At 41.7% G+C, this 18,210-nt stretch overlaps 1 protein-coding gene and 1 pseudogene across 3 annotated transcripts in view; one reads left to right on the plus strand and one right to left on the minus strand.

Moving 5' to 3' along the window:
* POLA1 (DNA polymerase alpha 1, catalytic subunit) overlaps nucleotides 1-15,424 on the minus strand; it is a 349,246-nt gene extending 333,822 nt beyond the window's left edge. For all 3 annotated transcript variants that reach the window (XM_049873141.1, XM_049873140.1, XM_049873142.1), the window contains exons 1-4: nucleotides 15,301-15,424; nucleotides 10,690-10,814; nucleotides 7,891-7,987; nucleotides 6,888-6,968 (exon numbers count right to left, since the gene is read on the minus strand). In XM_049873141.1, the coding sequence (XP_049729098.1) occupies nucleotides 6,888-6,968; nucleotides 7,891-7,987; nucleotides 10,690-10,814; nucleotides 15,301-15,343 (346 nt within the window). In that variant the 5' untranslated portion in view covers nucleotides 15,344-15,424. The remainder of the gene's footprint in view (nucleotides 1-6,887; nucleotides 6,969-7,890; nucleotides 7,988-10,689; nucleotides 10,815-15,300) is intronic.
* Nucleotides 1,555-6,346, plus strand: LOC126069467 (hippocampus abundant transcript-like protein 1; annotated as a pseudogene).
* Nucleotides 15,425-18,210: the final 2,786 nt, after the last annotated feature.

Consider the following 18,210-nt stretch of genomic DNA (forward strand, 5'->3'; position numbering starts at 1 on the left):
ATAAAATCAAACACACACACATAGTCCAGATTCACTGAATGGTGTGTGTGTGTGTGTGTGTGTGTGTGTGTGTGTGTGTGAGTGAATATATAAAATCAAACACACACACATACTCCAGATTCACTGAAAGGGCCTAGAAGCCATTACACCCCAGTAGCAATAAGCATACCCATACCCCAGATCTGAATACCATTCGCCATTAAAAGGGACTAAGACTCTTTGGAGAAATAGTTGATTCCAGGTCTAGGGCAGGAAGAGTTCAAGATGAACCTGGACATCTTACTGTCCGAGAAAGCAAGGAAATGCTCAAAGACTGATGAGGTCATATCAAAAGGACACAGAAGCTAGCTCAAAGGAGTTTCCATTGGCCAAATCTGGGATAATTTGAACATAAAAAAAAAAAATGGTAATAGATACTGAGCAGTAACACAGTTAAAAAAAAAAACACCTATGAGCTTGAAATGATAGTTTTAAAAAGAAGAGACAGAGAAGGTCTCAGAAAACAATGTTACCTAAAAATACAGGGGTAATAGAATTTTAGAATCACCACTTTGCAACTACCAATGTAATAGCCGACTCCAGAAAGGATCATCAATAGATGCTGAAAGCACTGGGTGAAAGTTCATGTAGGAAATGGAGAGCCACAAGGTCTCAAATTATCACCCCATATTTGCATTAATTACAAAGGAAAAGGTAGCGTTACAAGGGAAGAATCTGGCAAACATCATCTTAACCAAGAAACCAAACTCATCATCACAAATAAGGGACAAACTGACATTACGTGTCCCTGGTGTGACTGATGGGAAGGACACAACTTCATCTATATTGTACTGTTGCCAAAAATATTTAACCTGAATCTAATCACGAAGAAGCAATCGGGTAACTCCCAGATTTTGGGGACATTCAACAAAACAGCCAGTGTGGTCCCTTTAAAAATGCCAATGTCATGAAAGACAATGGGCGGGGGGGGGGGCTGTTTTACACTAAGTAAGACCAAAGATACAGGAAAGCTAAAGTGAATTCTGCATTTTAAGAAAAAAGCTATAAAAGAGACTATTTGGACAATTGGCGAATTTTAATATGGGCAGTATATGAGATAATACCATAACGGTATTGTGATTAAAACCAGTTCCTTATTTTTAGGAGATCGTTACTGTACATATGTACACAAATGTCATAGTGTCTACAAGTTACTTTTAAAAGTTCACCAAAAATAAAACATATCTGTGTATGTGATTGGGAAGGGGGAGGGAGAGCGGAAACCAACATTGCAAAATGTTAACAATGGGCAACTCCAGGGCAAGGTCTAAATCGTTTCTGCAAAGAGCAGTATAGTATGTAACTTAGGCTTTGTGGCCACTAAGGGTCTCTGTTGCACTGGTATGTATGAAAAATAGACTCCACCAGCCAAAAGGGTCACAGTCACTGTGGCAGTGGCCCCTGGAGCTGTGATCCTGTCTTTCCCTCCATGGCTATTCTGCAGCTCCGGCAGCAGCTGCCTCCTTAACCCTCTGCAACGGCCGGTTGTCTCCAAGGCATGGCCCTGACATGAGCATGGAGCAAAGGGCCAGAGGAGAAAGAAGCCATGCCATAAAAGGGGGCACGCAGGCCATGGGCTGCAGCTCAGGTCAACCAAGTATATACCTCACTGCTATCATCATCTTCCTTGAATTCTTTGCATGTGGCCTGTTGACAACTCCAATGTTAACTGTCCTACGTGAAACATTTCCTCAACATACATTCCTCATGAAGGGTCACATTCAAGGTGTTAAGGGCCTGTTATCTTTCCTTAGTGACCACTTACAGGTAGGTGCTCTATCGGACTTATGGGGGAGGAAGTCTTCTTCACCTGCTTCCCTCCCAATCTCACTGATGAAAATCAGCTTGTGCTAGCATTTTGCCATGATTTCTGGAGTCTTCTCGCTCACATTCTCTGTGATATTTGCCCATGTAACTGATGTCACCCAGGAGCAGAGCCTCTTTTGCGGCCAGTCTGGCCAGCAGCCCAGCCACTGGAGCACACCTGTCTGCCAGATACAGAGACAGCCTCGTTGTGCTAGCCGCCACAGTGGTGGCTTTTTTTGACATGTGCTCCATCTTACTGGCTGTTCTAGAATCTTTGCCAGAGAAAATGAGACCTGTTTCCTGGGGAGCTCAGATTTCATGGAAACAAGTGGACCCTCCTTTTGTGTCACCAAAGAAAGTTGGGAAAGTTTCTACCATCTTACTAATCTGCACCACCATGTTTCTTTCATATTTTCCTACAGCTGGACAGTACTCAAGTTTTTTTTTCCCCCTATCTCAGGCAGGTCATAGGTTTTGGATCTGTTAAAATTGCAGCATTCATAGCTATGGTGAGAATTCTGTCTATTGTAACTGAGACAGTCTTTCTTAGCATCTTGATGAGACCGTTAGGGAATAAGAACACTGTCCTCCTTGGCTTGGGCTTCCAGCTGCTCCAGTTAGCCTGGGACAGTTTTGGATCTCAGGCCTGAATGATGTGGGCAGCGAGGACCCTGGCTGCCAGGTCTAGCATCACATTTCCAGGAGTCAGTGTTCTCGTCTCATAGAATTCAGAGTCCAATCAGAAGGAGTTGCCCAGAGGATCATATTGGAATGAGAAGACTATGCAATAGCCTGTAGCCAGCAGGTATGGCTTCATATTCTACTTTTCCACATTGAACAAACTAAACTGGAATAAGAACTGAATTCTAACAAAGTTACCCTGCAAGAAGCCATCATCCCAGGCCCACTATTTTTATTTGGAGCATGTATAGCTCTTATGTCTTTTGTGGTTGCCTTATTTATCCCTGAATAAAGTCAATGGAATTCAAAAATGTAGCAACAACATCAGTGGCAGCCTGACCAAACAGGGTGGTGATGAGAACAAAAGCATCTGGGAATTCTCTTTCTTCAAAAACCAAAAACCAAACCCAGTGCCGTCGAGTCGATTCCGACTCATAGCGACCCTATAGACCCTATCTCCTTCTTCAAGGAGCCTGGCCATCAGGGCACTGAGCTGTAAACTCAGCAGAAAGGGGGATTTTACAAACACTGTCCGAAAGCCACAGAAAAAGCCATATCACACAGAGACTTCAAGGGGTTGATGGGGAGATGCTAGCGTCCTTCAGGGCAAGTTTGATAAGTGACCCCTCTACCCCTCCTCCAACTCTCCTCCTCCTGCTTCCTTATCTTCCATTCTTTCTTTTTATACATCAGAACAAGGTAAGACTGGAAACAAACAAAAAAACCCACTGTAATCGAGTCGATTCCAACTCACAGAGACCCTATAGGACAGAGTAGAACTGCCTCATAGGGTTCCCAAGGCTATAAATCTTTAAGGAAGCAGACTGCCATCTCTTTCGCTGGCAGAGCAGCTGGTGGGTTCAAACCGCCAACCTTTTGGTTAGCAGACAAGCACTTAACCACTGCACCACCAGGGCTCCTTATTTGCCTGCAAATGATGTGTAACTCCCAAAGTTACCTGCAGTCTGAAGTTTGAAACTCAAAGAGAAAAAGTCTCTCTCTGGTACAAGGGATGGCCTCCTTTACTAACTCCACAGTAAGGGTGACAGCAGTCTTTGCAGGCCTTTTTCAAGCAGAATGTGGAGGACTGTAGTGGGGCTGCCATCCGTGGCAAGAGGTCAGGTAAGGCATCCCTTCTCATTTTATTTCTCCCTGTTTCTCTGAATGCATGACCTACAGGTGATTATGAGGGGCCACTCTAAGAGTCACTCACTCAGTCTCAGGGGGATCGAGTGCCTGTGTTCAAAGGGCAAACAAAGACCTAGTTTTACTTTCATTCTCTTCATTTCCTCTTCTTGGCTAGAATAAAATTCAGCACACACCTCTGAATACGAAGAACATTGATCATGATCACCTTCACCAGAGGAAGGAAGAATTCCTTATAAATCTAAATCATGTAGAACTACCAACTCATATTCCTGGCCCCAATCCAGGCAGATTTTACAGAAGAAAAAGCACATCAAGCATTGTAGTGGCAACACAGAAATTGGAGGGTGCTTTAAAAAAATTTTTTTTTCTTTTTTTTTTTCTAATAACATTCTCAGCAAATGTGAACATTCCTCAGTGTGGATGACAATTAGCAACCGGAGAACAGTGGAGTTTATATACAAATTCAGGCTCACATAATTATTACTATGTGTTCCTTCCCATGCCTCCCATGTCTGACTCTGCAAATAATTTTCCCCATCTATCACACTCTTGCCTTAACTGCTCTGTAGTGTGCATTTGTTTTCAATCATGGTCTTCACTTCCATCTGTTTATATCACTTTTGAATCTCATGGGAATACACACATCAAACACCTTTCTAAAATATCATGGTTTAATCGAGTTCAGTTTCACAACAACCATCATGCTAATTTTTGGAAATATTTTATCACCAAGATTTTTTTTTTTTAATTTTACCGTGCTTTAAGTGAAAGTTTACAAATCAAGTCAGTCTCTGGTACAAAAATTTATAAACATCTTGCTATATACTCCTAATTGCTCTCCCCCTAACAAGACAGCACACTCCTTCCCTCCTCTATTTCTTTTCGTGTCCATTCAGCCAGCTTTTGACCCTCTGTTCTCTGTAATCTCCGCCTCAGACAGGATATGCCAACATAGTCTCATGTGTCTACACGATCCAAGAAGCTCATTCTTCACCAGTATCATTGTCTATCCCATAGTATAGTCCAATCCCTGTCTGAAGAATTAGTTCTGTTAGTTCCTGTCTTGAGCTAACAGAAGGTCTGGGGACCGTGACCTCTGGGGTCATTCTAGTCTCAGTCAGACCATTAAGTCTGGTCTTTTTACAAGAATTTAGGGTCTGCATCCCACTGCTCTCCTGCTCCCTCAGGGGTTCTTTGTAATGTTCCCTGTAAGGGCAATCATAGGTTGTGGCCGGGCACCATGTAATTCTTCTGGTCTCAGGCTGATGGAGTCTCTGGTTCATGTGGCCCTTTCTGTCTCTTGGGCTCATAATTACCTTGTGTCTTTGGTGTTCTCCATTCTCCTTTGCTCCAGGTGGGTTGAGACCAATTGATGCATCTTAGATGGCTGCCTGCTAGCGTTTAAGACCCCAGACGCCACTCTCCAAAGTGGGATGCAAAACGTTACCTTAATAGATTTTATTATGTCAATTGACTTAGATGTCCCCTGAAGCCATGATCCCCAAACCCCCACCCCTGCTACACTGGCCTTCAAAGCATTCAGTTTATTCAGGAAATTTCTTTACTTTTAGTTCAGTCCAGTTGTGCTGACCTCACCTGTATTGTGTTGTCTTTCCCTTCACCTAAAATAATTCTCATCTACTATCTAATTAGTGAAAATGCCTCTCCCTCCCCCTCTCGTAACCATCAAAGGAATATTTTCTTCTCTATTTAAACTATTTCCCCAGCTCTTATAATAGCAGTCTTATACAATATTTGTCCTTTTGCAGCTGACTAATTTCACTCAGCATAATGCCTTCCAGATTCCTCCACGTTATAAAATGTTTTACAGATTCATCATTGTTCTTTATTGATGCATAGTATTCCATTGTGTGAATATACCACCATTTACTTATCCATTCATCGGTTGATGGGCACCTTGGTTGCTTCCATCGTTTTGCCATTGTAAACAGTGCCGCAATGAACATGGGTGTGCGTATAGGATATATTCCAAGGAGTGGGATTGCTGGATGGTAATTACTAAGATTTTTATATATTTTCTTGCACCAGTAACTGGACCATTAAATACTGCTCACCTTTAACAGCAGACGCCCTTAAAAGTTTTATAGGTATGAAATATATGTAGATATTTATAAGGAATTTAAAAAATGTTTTTGATGAAGAACTGTATAACTCTTGTATTTATAAATGCAATGAAGGTACTGACAGAAAAAAATACATACACAACTTTTATAAAGAATGTACTGACTGAATACATTAAAAATATATATATATTGAAATCTGTTCTGCCATCAACAGAGATAACATGTCTTTTACTATGCTGTTGGGTTTTTAAGTTAAACTTCCTGATGGATAATAAATTTGCAATGGATACTTTAAAAAAAAAAACTGATCTGAGGGGTTTATAAAAAGAGGCCATTATTTCTTTTTGAGGCAATGAAAGTGTTCTAAAATTGATTGTGATGATGGAAGCACCGCTCTGTGAATCTACTAAAAGCCACTGAAGTGTACACTTTATATGGGTGAATTGTATGGTATGTGAATTATATTTCAATAATGCCCCAGCCCAGCCCAGTGCCATCGAAGCTGTTTAAAAAAAACTTCCACAGGCCATGAGTGGGCCACATTTGATGATACCCTGGCCTACTCCCTGGAGGTAGAAGACCAGTAAACTAAACCAAGAAAACAAATACTGAAGAGAAATTTCCCCTTCTCGTTCCACAGGAACTAAATCAGGCTTGTTTACTCAAACTATTTTTCTGCCGATGATTTTGTGGCTGAGATAATCTAATGCATTGATTCTTATCATGTTAAATTTCAATTAAACAAAGCAATTTGATTATACTAGTTCTAGTCCCTGGTACGGTGCTGTACAATTATCAAAGGGCTAAAATTCCAAGTACTTGGAATTTTAGAAGGAATTATAAAACATCACGATGGCTGTAGGACTAAAAATTTCAAAACAAATAAAACAGCAAACTCTTTACATAACAGAGGCATGAAACTTCTCAATTCCTAGTGGTGTTTTTGTTTTTTACCTTTAATCTTCTATGTAACATATTCTGATATGTTCTAATTGTGGTAGGTTCTTCTCCCACAAAGGGAAACTTCCCCAAAGGGAAAACTGCAATCAGAGCACCAAGTTCATCTCAAATTTTAGCCAATTCTTTAAGTCTCACAGTGGCACTCTCTTGAAAACAAAATGGAAGTACCTTTCTGGCTGGAATCAAGAGCATCATCTGCAAGGTCATCATCAAAAATCTCTCGGCCATCCTCCACATAGCCAATACCATCTGCAAGAACAAAGTTTAACATTGGGATCAAGTTTCTACAAGCAGCCAATGGTATTTTAGCCATGACCAAGGAAACAAACCTGTTGTGCAGCAGAACCCTGTTCGAACAGTTATGGGACAAAAGACAGCACCCCAGTGGCACAGGATTTCAGAGTCAAAACCAATGGAAGTATATTCTACCTAACTACGTGAGCTATGGAAATGATTTGGCCCACAAGATTAGAGCTTGCCACGATAGGACACTTTATGCTGTTTTATTCTACTGGAAGAACAAAAAGTAAAAGAATCAAGATCACAAGCCCAGAAAGGCACTCTGTCCTAAGATGGAAAATGGGCAAGAGAGCTGTGTCCAAATACAGAATTAGGGACATAAATAGTCACCGGCACAATGTACATCTCCTTGCTGGAGTCGGGATTCACTGCCCAAGAAGTCAAGACCCTACACACAGGAAGCAGTGAGCTTTCCGTAACGCGCATAAGAACATTACTACCTATGTGTGCACCTATAACCTTGAGGTAATCCTCACAACGACTCTGTGAGATAGGTATTTTTCTTATCCCCACATTACAGGTGAAAAAGCTGAGAGATGAAGTGACTTGTCCATGATCATACAGCTGGAAAGTAGAAAAGATGGAACTTGAACCTGGGTCCCGTAATTCCACAGGCATATGGCTCCTCCCGATGCCTACACAGCTACTTCCTGGAGAATTTATGCTATATCCTAAGATATGTGCCTGAGTCTCCAAAACCGCTCCAAAGAAACTTTCTGTTGTTCTGGTTCCACACCCCCAAATACGTTGAGGAAAATCCAAACCAAATAGGGTCCCATGACAGCGCCTCACGTCTGCCCATGCAAAGCAGTAACTTGACTGCATGAGAACCTCCGAAACGCAACCTGACAAGCAATTTCCTCCCACGTACCGTCATCCACAATCCAGTCATCATCCTGGCGTGCCTGAACTAGCTTCGAATACTGGTCTTCATCAACTTCTTCATACACGCTTGCGAAGTCCTCAATCTGCCATCAGACAAGTTTGAGAAAAAGCTTCAAATGGAGTGAAAAGTGTTAAACGATTCTGATAAAAAAAAAAAAAAAAAGTTGTCAAATTGAAACTGGAATGGCAGCCTGAAGGAATAGCTACAACCAAATCATGAATTCTGACATTCAACACCACTACAGGATTTTCCTTAAATAGACATCAATTAACTTAGTATTCCTTTTAGGTGGGTGTTAACATAAGATATTAAATGATCCATTAGCATAATATACTTGTCACACCATCAATTACTCATCTACTTCATAAAAAACAAACTGAAGTATAGCCAATTCTTCATTAGCTGCTATGGGGATTATTCACTTGTAATTTCTTGACTGGTTTCTCACATATTTGGCAAACTTGTAAGGCATGCCACCTCTCTCTCCACAAGCTGATGTATGCTCTGCAGATACACGATAATTTTAATAACAGTTCAACCAACCAAATATTATTCAAAAGGAAAAGCATCCCCATCCAAAAATTAGCGAGATAAACATATATTCTACAGGTGAACTAGAAATGGTTTTCGAGTGATCCCCATTTCCAGTACTACTGATCTCCCACCATTCAGAGGTGTTCGGACTGCAGAGACTTCAGTGTTGGGCTATTGGAAGCGCAAAGCCAGAGAGCAGCAAGGCCTCCAGTCACATGGGCTGCTTGACTGTCATGGGGCCGGAACACCATGAACTAGCGGCATGAATAGAGCAGACCACTTTAGCACGGTTAAAGCAGCAAACAGAACGGGCACACACAACCTCTGCAGCTGCCCATCGGGATACTCTACTGACTTCTCAGACAAGAGTGTGGAGGGCTGGTTAGCAAGATCTCATAGATACCTCATTAAAAATTCCCCCTTTCTCTCCAGAGTTTTGAGAAGAACAAATTTCAAATAGGGGAGGGAGTGACTAACCCCACCTGAAGAGCTAAGGCCTTAGGAAGCAGACTGGTCTACCTAAAACCTTGGGCACAGATCTCTGAGAGTCTAATGGGCATAGCTGACTGGATTTCTGCCATACATACAAGGTTTATAATAATTACAGGATTAGGTTTAGCTTCCGACCTCCTTTTTAATCTACTCTGCAGGGATCACTGGCAAATATTGATTTGGCCTGTTCACAATTTGGGAACAGAGATTGCCTGCCCCAAGTTAAGTTTTCGACACCCCAGATACAAACTAATCCGATTAGTGTACTGATCAGTTTTCTTCTTCTTCTTTTTTTCAGCAGGGGACAGGGGACTGGCAAGATTATTTTTGTTGGTTGAAGTTTGTTAGGCATATTTGTCTCTTATTTAAGTAATCACTCATACACTATCAAAAAGACAACAGGAAACAATTTTCAAAAATAATTTTGAGTAAACAGGCATTTTGACTCTATCTCTGAAAACACTGCTGCTACCCAGCATGAATTCCTAGAGCCATGCAATTAGCATCAAAGTGTTTAGAGGTATATCAGCAGCGTTGTGCCAACATCTGGAATGCCACACAGAACTCCTTCATAGAAGTACCTATGTTAAAAACATCCTTATGCTTTACTGTAATCCTTTTAGCAGTCCTTTGTGATCTGGCTCACCTCACAACTTGATTGAATGGTCCCAAATGACAAAAATCCTCTTCTCCTTGCTTAATTGCCCAATATAGTACAGGAAATGGTTAAGAACGCATATTCTGTAGCCAGACAGCCTGGGTTCAAATAAAGCCTCTGCCACTGTGACTCCACTAAACTTTCTGTGTCTCAAATATCTCGCCTACAAAATGTTACTGATCATAGTATCTAACTTCATATGGTTATCAGAAGGAGGAGCCCTGGTAGCGCAGTGGTTACACGCTCAGCTGCTAACCGAAAGGTCAGTGGTTCGAACCCACCAGATGCTCCATGGGAGAAAGATGTGGCAGTCGGTCTGCATCTGTAAAGATTACAGCCCTGGAAACCCTATGGGGGCAGTTCTACTGTGTCGTACAGGGTCACTATGAATTGGAACTGACTTGACGGCAACGGGATAAATGATAAAAGGCTTAGAAGGGTGTGTTAGCTAAAAAGGTGTATTAGTTGTTATTATTTTCTAGTACGAGCTAATCGCTTTCTAGCAGTTAAGATACTCAGGGAGTACGCTGAAGGTGACAATTTATTTGCAGGTGCTAGCCACTCTTTCTGTGTTTTGCCTGTAATCCATAGACAGCAGGTAGAGGAAACCAGCATCACATTCAACCTTAGAAGCAAGACATTAGCAGAAGTAAGGTCCAAGTCCCCACTGCCACTCCCCTTGCAGATGAGATTAAGTAGAACAATCCTCTCCAAAAAGTAGGGCTTAGCTAGAATACTCAATACTTTAAGGCTAAAGTAAAAACACATCTAAGTTCCCAGCAAAACCATGAGACCCACCAGAGATGCAGTAAGCTCAACAAGGAAAAAAATATATGCAGCTACTTTCTTTTGGAATTTTAAAAATCACCTGTAAAGGGTTCTAAGGTTTAGAGAGAAACCTTAAGGGTCAAGTAGTCTCTATACAATTTTGTAAGTCTACCTCAAGCCCATGCTTGTTCAAGAATAAGAAACTACTATTACGACAAGCTTGAAATATGCAAATATTTCTCATCAGTACATGACAAAAGTGACATAAGACTACCTGCAGGCTATGAATTACGTGAAGCACACAAGAAAAAACCACAAAAATGGTTACTTACCTCATATTTATACTTTTCACCCGCTTTAGCCCTTTTCAGTCTCTCTAGAGCTTCTTGGCGCCCTTTCTTTGATTTCTTTTCTCGCCGGGATCGAGAAATTACAAAACTCTCTGAATCTGACACAGCTGAAAAAAAACCAAATTTACATGAGATGTTAAAAAATAGTCAGCCATCTTCCCTTAGAAACAAAGGAATGTTTCTAGGCAATAGTAATACACAATTTTAATATTCTACAAAAGGATACTTTTTACAACGTAAATAATTCACAAAGCACATGGCCGAATCTGCAGTTCCTGTGACTCTTCAGAGATTTTCTCTAAGCTAGTTCCAGTTAAAATAACTGAAGTAACTGTTATTTTTTCCTTGAAAAAAAAAAAAAAAGGAAAATTCCAAATTCAATTGATATCTCATGGAGAAACCAGAGAAGGGAGATCGGTCATTAGTCCATAACCTTACCATTAGAAAGGACAGGCCACAGGTACTCTGGAAAGTTCTAAAGGCAACTCATTTTGTACTCTATTCATCAACATTTAAAAGGCTTAAAGGAACATCTCCTCTTTCCAAAGTACTAGGTGCTGAGAGACACAAAGATCAAAAAGACATAGTTCCTGTACTCCCAGAATTTAAAATCTAACATCAGAGATAAATAACAACTGACTCTACTACAAGACTTAGAATACATGCCCTAACAGAGGTACAGATAAAGTACCTGGAATTTCAAAGGAAGGATAGACTGAGGATTGGGGAAATTTAACAAAGATGGCTCTGAGGAGATTCTTGATTTTCTATCACTGGTTTCAAGGCCTCACCCAGTTGGTTATGACATTATAGAATCATAGAGAAAAATGACAAAGACTAAAATGTATTTTGTCAAAGTTACTAAAATAGAAGAAGGCCTCAGCGTTCATTCATTCAATTTTTCAAGTATTCAAGCTTTTGGTCATTATAAACTGACCGCCCCCCTACACAAACTGAAAAGATCTCCTACACAGAATAACACTTTCATAGATCAGCTGATGAATAACAGTGCTGCCTGCCATGAGTTTAGGCTCGGCATGATTGCCATCTGTGTCTGTGAAATTGAGTATTTTATTGTACTTGGGGCTAATTAATTTACAAAAAGGAGTAAGCACAGAAAAGAAGTATTGATAAGAGGCATCCTAAAAGCTCCAACCCCACTGGAATGCTCGTAACAACATTATGTTGTTTGACTAGGTGTTTGACTGAAATAGAGGATACAATTTAAAGAACATGTACCAAATGCTGGCAATAAATTGTTGAAAACTATATCTTCAAGGTGAAGCAGAGTTTTTTTTTCCCCTAGCTTTCTGGAAATGGAATCTTTCTTTACAACATCTCAGTCTATTGTCTGACTTTCACATCCATTTTCAGCAAGGCATTAATTAAAAATTAAGGGAATGCAGGTACTTAATGATGACAGCCACAAAATCCTGGGTGTCACGCAAATGATTTCAAAAACAACAAGCAGGCTTACATGAGAAGGTTTCAGAGATCACTGAACATGACCATTGAGAGTGAAAAGCTGGCCTGTGTATTCCCTTCAAGAATCCCTTGACTCCTTTAGTATATTAAAAAAAAAAAAAAAATCCCTGAGAAAATCTGTAGATCTTCAAAATGACTTATTCACAAGCAACAACGTTCCACTATACAAGGGCTGGAATTGCCTGTCCTCAAGTGGCTCACTGTCAAGTAAAGCAAAAGGGCCTCAGGCTACCAGCATAATATAAATATGGCACCCTATAAGACGTAAGGTTGAGAAGAGAACAGTTAATTCTGCCTGGGAAATCAGGAAAGGCTTCACAGGGCAGATTTCCAACAGAGGCTCACAAAGAAGAGTAGAATTTCACCATAAGTGAACAGGGTCAAAAAGTGGCATAAGCAGAGGAAAAGGCATGAGCCAAATTACAAAGGATAAAAATGCAAGGTGTATTCAGGAACTGAAAGAAAGTCAGCATGGAAGGTTGAGTGTAGAGTGAATAGGAGAACTGGGAGATCTGGGGGAAGCAGCACATCCCAGCGCTGCCATTTACTGGGTGGCATTAGACGAGTTAACCTCTCTGAGCCTGCAATGGGCAGTTGTCTTTTTTTTTTTTTTAAGTTGCCCAGCATCTGAACCTGTTTGTGAAATTCCCCCCTTATAAGTCTTGATGGAAGACAGGGCCCAGGCCCCACTCAATAGCTGAAAAAAGGTCTGTGTCAGAAGCTTTTTCCCAGACTCCCTTGCAACTAAGGCATGGGCATATAATAGGCTCTACCAATTAGGAACACCTCCTCAGGCTTTAAATCAGAAGGTAATGTCACAAGGAAGTGAAGGAGGCTGACTTAAGGAAAAGTCTAGAAGTAGTGACGCCTACAGGAAGATTGAGTGCCTGCGGTAACAGCGCCAGCAATACCCCAAGATACAAGTTATAGTATCAAGTACTTGGCCACGTTAGCAATGACTTCCTCACTGGACCAGTTTTATGGCATGATTTTAAGTACTGTTCCCGGCTAAGCAGCCCCAGACTGGCTCTCCAGCCCTCTTAAGAGTTTCTGTGAACACCACAGTGTCCTTCCAATAAATTCCTTTTCTGACTAAATCAGTTAGAGTTGGTTCCTGTAGCTTGCAACTAAGGATTCTGGCTAATGCAGAGCCTCAGTGTCCTCATCTGTGAAACTGGGATAATCATGTCTGCTTCGTAAAGTTGGTAAGGGTTAAATGAAGATGTTTATCTTACTTCATATTTAGCAATATAAATAGGAGAGGTTTATTTTAATGTGTGTGTATAGCTGCAGGGTAGTCACACACACATGCAGTACTGTGGCCTATCTTCTAGAAAGCAAAATTAAACAAAGCCACTCTCTCAGGGAAGCCTCAATATAGCACTGCAACATCTCAACTCCATGAGGACTGAAATTACATCCAGCCTACCCACCACTGTAACACTACAGCCTGACAGAATACCTAAGCCTAGTAAAAAAAAAGCCTAGTAGGTACATAATAATTATTTGCTGAATAAACAAATTCATGAACCATTTACTTGCCTTTTTTTTTTTAATCGTTAAGCTCTACCGGAGTCCTTCTCATATATAATGGCTACTTACAGACCTTTCACCTTTTTGCTGCCTTTGTCAAGGTACCATATGTCCTAATACTTAAGGAAAAAAAAAAAAAGACCTGGATTTTCCTTTTTGAAATACATCTCCAATGCTTCACATAATAAGTTAGCAAAAAAAAGAAAAAGCACGAAAAAATCCAGTTATAAAACGTTAAATATCTGGCTCAAAATTACCCTCTGGAGCACCCCTATTCTCCCAAAAAGCAGACAGACACTAGCCTGCAACAGACTCTCAGCCAACAACCTTTCAGTCGGCTCTAAAGGAAAGATTCCAGTCACAAGCCTAGCAACTACTTAATCAACACCATAACTTAAAAGCGATCTCAGGACTGCACAGTATCCTTCAGGGAGTGATTTCTTGATGCTCACAGATGACATACAGTTTTTAGGGCGAGAAAAGGGCTTAGTGGCAAATCACTGACATACAGCTGAAAAGACTGTTCACACTCACATTCTAAATCCCATTTGTAATCCACGCTAGTCGACTCTCCAAAATAAATTGTCTCAAAAAACCAAGGGCAAGAGCAAATTGAAATCTGTGATTTACAACCAGGTGAATGCAAAGGAAGCTGATTAGGCAGCCAGTTCTCATTAATGGTGATGTATCTGAGTGACAGATGAAATGCTTGAGCTAAGACAGTGAAGCATCTGATTTTAAGTTAGAAGTTCACTGAAGTTAAGTCACACTTTAGTTGAACGCCGTTCAAAAATCTGAAATCAGAGAAAGCCATTTGCATTTTCATATTCTATTCTGGGGAATAAGAGATTACCACCGACAAACCGAGTGAGATATAGGGCATCTAAAGTGCCACTGAACCGATCCTTTAAAAAAAAAAAAACTTCACCCGAAGCGACTAGATTGTGCACACTATTTGTATGAAGCACTTGAACAGCTTTCCATGGAAGAATCTGAAAGAAAAATTGTTAATGCATAAAGCAGAAACCCATTACCTAGAAAGACGAAACGCTTTTCTCTCTAGTGATGGCACTTAGAGCTTTCTTTCCTTAGTTCCAATGTATAACAATTTCCCTGGAGTTCCTAGAAAGGGGGACGTACATCTGTCCTGTCCTAGCCCTGAAGCGGATACTTGAGGAAGAAGTAAAACACTTGCAGCCAAGGCAGTGCCCCCACTGAGACCAGTCTCGATGACGGTGTGCCCAACACGTGGGGTGCGACTCACCAAAAGAAATGAAAGGCAGGTGCTCTGACCCGCAGTGACAGAGCTGAGGCAGCTTCCCAAACAAAAAGCCCCACAGGGGATTGCTCGGGTTTGCTAGGAGTAAACAGTCCTGGCACAGAAGTTCTCGTCCAAAGCCAGAAAGAACCCCGCCCAAGACCATCTGTAGTCCTCGCCCGAACAGACCCGCGGGGCGATCTGGGAGCGTGCTTCGCTTAGAAAAAATAGAGACCTCCAGAATCCCCACCACCCGCAATCATGCTATGGTCCCTGAACTCCCAACCGAGCATCCCGCGCGCGGGGCTGACCCTCACCGCTCGCCCCCGGCTCGCAATCGTCGCTGTGCACCGGCGCCATGGTTTCCGACTCTCCCGATTCCGCGCCAACTAGCCCGAAACTGGCGCGGGGGCCGAGACAGGCACCAGCCCGAAAGCCAATCAGCGGCTAGCGAGGCTGCGGACTTCCGCCCGGAAGGCCACTTACGTGCGGCGCAGCGACGAGCCGCGCCCCGCCCCCGGCCTTCCCGCGGCCTCGCGTTTGGCGCCCTGTGATGACCCCTTAGGGGAAGCTTCAGCTGAGCAGAGGCCGAAGGAGAGCAAGAGAAAGAAGCGGTCGGGCGCTGAAAAGGAACCTTCTGGAGACGGGCTGCGCAGGCGCACGCATGCTGATGAGAAAAGATTTGGGCACGTAGAAGTAGCGGCTCTTTGGTTCTGAGACTTGATTTTTCGGGAAAAGAGGCGCGGGCGGGCGGAACATGGGCGTGGTTGTACCATTTCCTCTGGAGCCTGAGAAAGCGACTGCCTCCTGCTGCGCGCTCTGAGTTTTAATTGATGCTTTGCTTGTATAATTTTTATTTTTGAGTAAGTTACCACTTAAAGATATATACACCATCTTAACTAAATAGCATCACACACACACAAACAAAAGCATCGCTAACAAGGAGCAGTCTGACGTCGTATGCCTCCTGATGGGATGCACGTCAAAAAGCCAACACCAGCTATCTGGGCTTCTTGCAAAAAAAAAAAAATGTTTAAGCTAAATCTAACCATGAGGAAACAATCAGATGTATACAAAGTGTAAGACAATCTACAAAATATCTGGCCTGAACTCTTGCAAAAAGTCTATGTTGTGAAAGACAAAAAGGTGTACTAAAGGAGATTAAAGAGAAACAACAACTTGAGTCTCGATTGGGTCCTGAGTATTAAAAACAAAACAAAAAACTGTAAAGGATATTATTTGGGAACATTGGAGAATTTAAGATGACATATTATTATGCTGATGTTAAATTTCTTACATGTGATAACAGGATCGTGATTATGTTGTTGTTAGGTGCCACTGTACAACAGTGCCTATGTAGAACAGAAGGAAACACTGCTCAGTCCTATGCCATCCTCACAATCGTTACTATGTTTTAGTCCATTGTTGAAGCCACTGTGTCAATCCATCTTGTTGAGGGTCTTCCTCTTTTACACTGACCCTCTACTTTACCAACCATGATGTCCTTCTCTAGGGACTGGTCCCTCCTGATAACATGTCCTAGGTACACAAGACAGAGTCTCGCCAACTTCGCTTCTAAGGAGCATTCTGGCTGTACTTTTTCCAAGACAGATTTGTTTGTTTTTTCAGCAGTCCATGGTATATTCAATGCACTTTGCCAACACCATAATTCAAAGGCATCCGTTCTCCTTCGATCTTCCTTATTATTGTCCAGCTTTTGCATGCCTATATTGTTGTTTTTAGGTGCGACTGAATCGGTTCAGACTCATAACAACTCTTCGTACAACAGAACAAAACACTGCCCAGTCCTGCGCCATTCTCACGATCGTTGTTATGCTTGAGCCCCTTGCCGTAGCCACTGTGTCAATCCATTTTGTTGAAAGTCTTCCTCTTTTTTGGTGACACTCTACCAAGCATGATGTCCTTCTCCAGGGACTGATACCCCCTGATAACATGTCCAAAGTATGTGAGATGAAGTCTCGCCTGCTTCTAAGGAGCATTCTGATTGTACTTCTTCCAGGACAGATTTGTTTGTTCTTTTGGCAGTCCATGGTATATTCAGTATTCTTCGCCAACACCATAATTCCATGGCGTCAATTCTTTTTCAGTCTTCCTTATTCATTGTCCAGCTTTTGCGTGCGTATGAGGCGATTGAAAACACCATGGCTTTGGTCAGGCGCACCTTAGTCTTCAAGGTGACATCTTTGCTTTTCAACACTTTAAAGAGGTCTTTTGCAGCAGATTTACCCAATGCAGAACCTCCTTTGATTTCTTGACTGCTGGTTCCATGGATGTTGATTGTGGATCCAAGTAAAATTAAATCCTTGACAACTTCAATCTTTTCTCCGCTTATCATGATGTTGCTTATGGGTCCAGTTGTGAGGATTTTTATTTTCTTTATGTTGAGGCAAAATCCATACTGAAGGCTGTGGTCTTTGATCTTTATCAGTAAGTGCTTCAAGTCCTCTTTGCTTTCAGCAAGCAAGGTTGTGTCATCTGCATAGCGCAGGTTGTTAATGAGTCTTCCTCCAATCCTGATGCCCCACTCTTCTTCGTATAGTCCAGCTTCTTGGATTATTTGCTTAGCATACAGATTGAATAGGTATTGTGGAAGGATACAACCCTGACGCACACCTTTACTGACTTTAAACTATGCGGTATCCCCTTGTTCTGTCTGAACAACTGGCTCTTGATCTATGTACAGGTTCCTCGTGAGCACAATTAAGTGTTCTGAAATTCCCATTCTTCACAACGTTATCCATAATTTTTTATGATCTACACAATCGAATACCTTTGCATAGTCAATAAAACACAGGTAAACATCTTTCTGGTACTCTACTTTCAGCCAGAATCCATCTGACGTCAGCACGTCATTATAATACTTTGTCTTCTCAAGCTGCCCTTGAAATCTTCTGTTCAGCTCTCATCCCTCGTTCTAAGTCCTCTTCGGAATCCAGCTTGAATTTCTGGCAGTTCCCTGTCCATGTACAGCTGAAATCGCTTTTGAATGATCTTCAGCAAAATTTTACTTGTATGTGATATTAATGATATTGTTCGATAATTTCTGCATTCGCTTGGATCACTTTTCTTTGGAATAGGCATAACTGTGAATCTCCTTTAGTCGGTTGTTGACCAGGTAGCTGTCTTCCAAATTTCTTGGCATAGATGAGTAAGCACTTCTAGTGCTGCATCTGTTTGTTGAAACATCTCAGTTGGTATTCTGTGAA

This window comes from Elephas maximus, chromosome X (genome assembly GCF_024166365.1).
Source record: "Elephas maximus indicus isolate mEleMax1 chromosome X, mEleMax1 primary haplotype, whole genome shotgun sequence".
NCBI classification, from domain to species: domain Eukaryota; kingdom Metazoa; phylum Chordata; class Mammalia; order Proboscidea; family Elephantidae; genus Elephas; species Elephas maximus.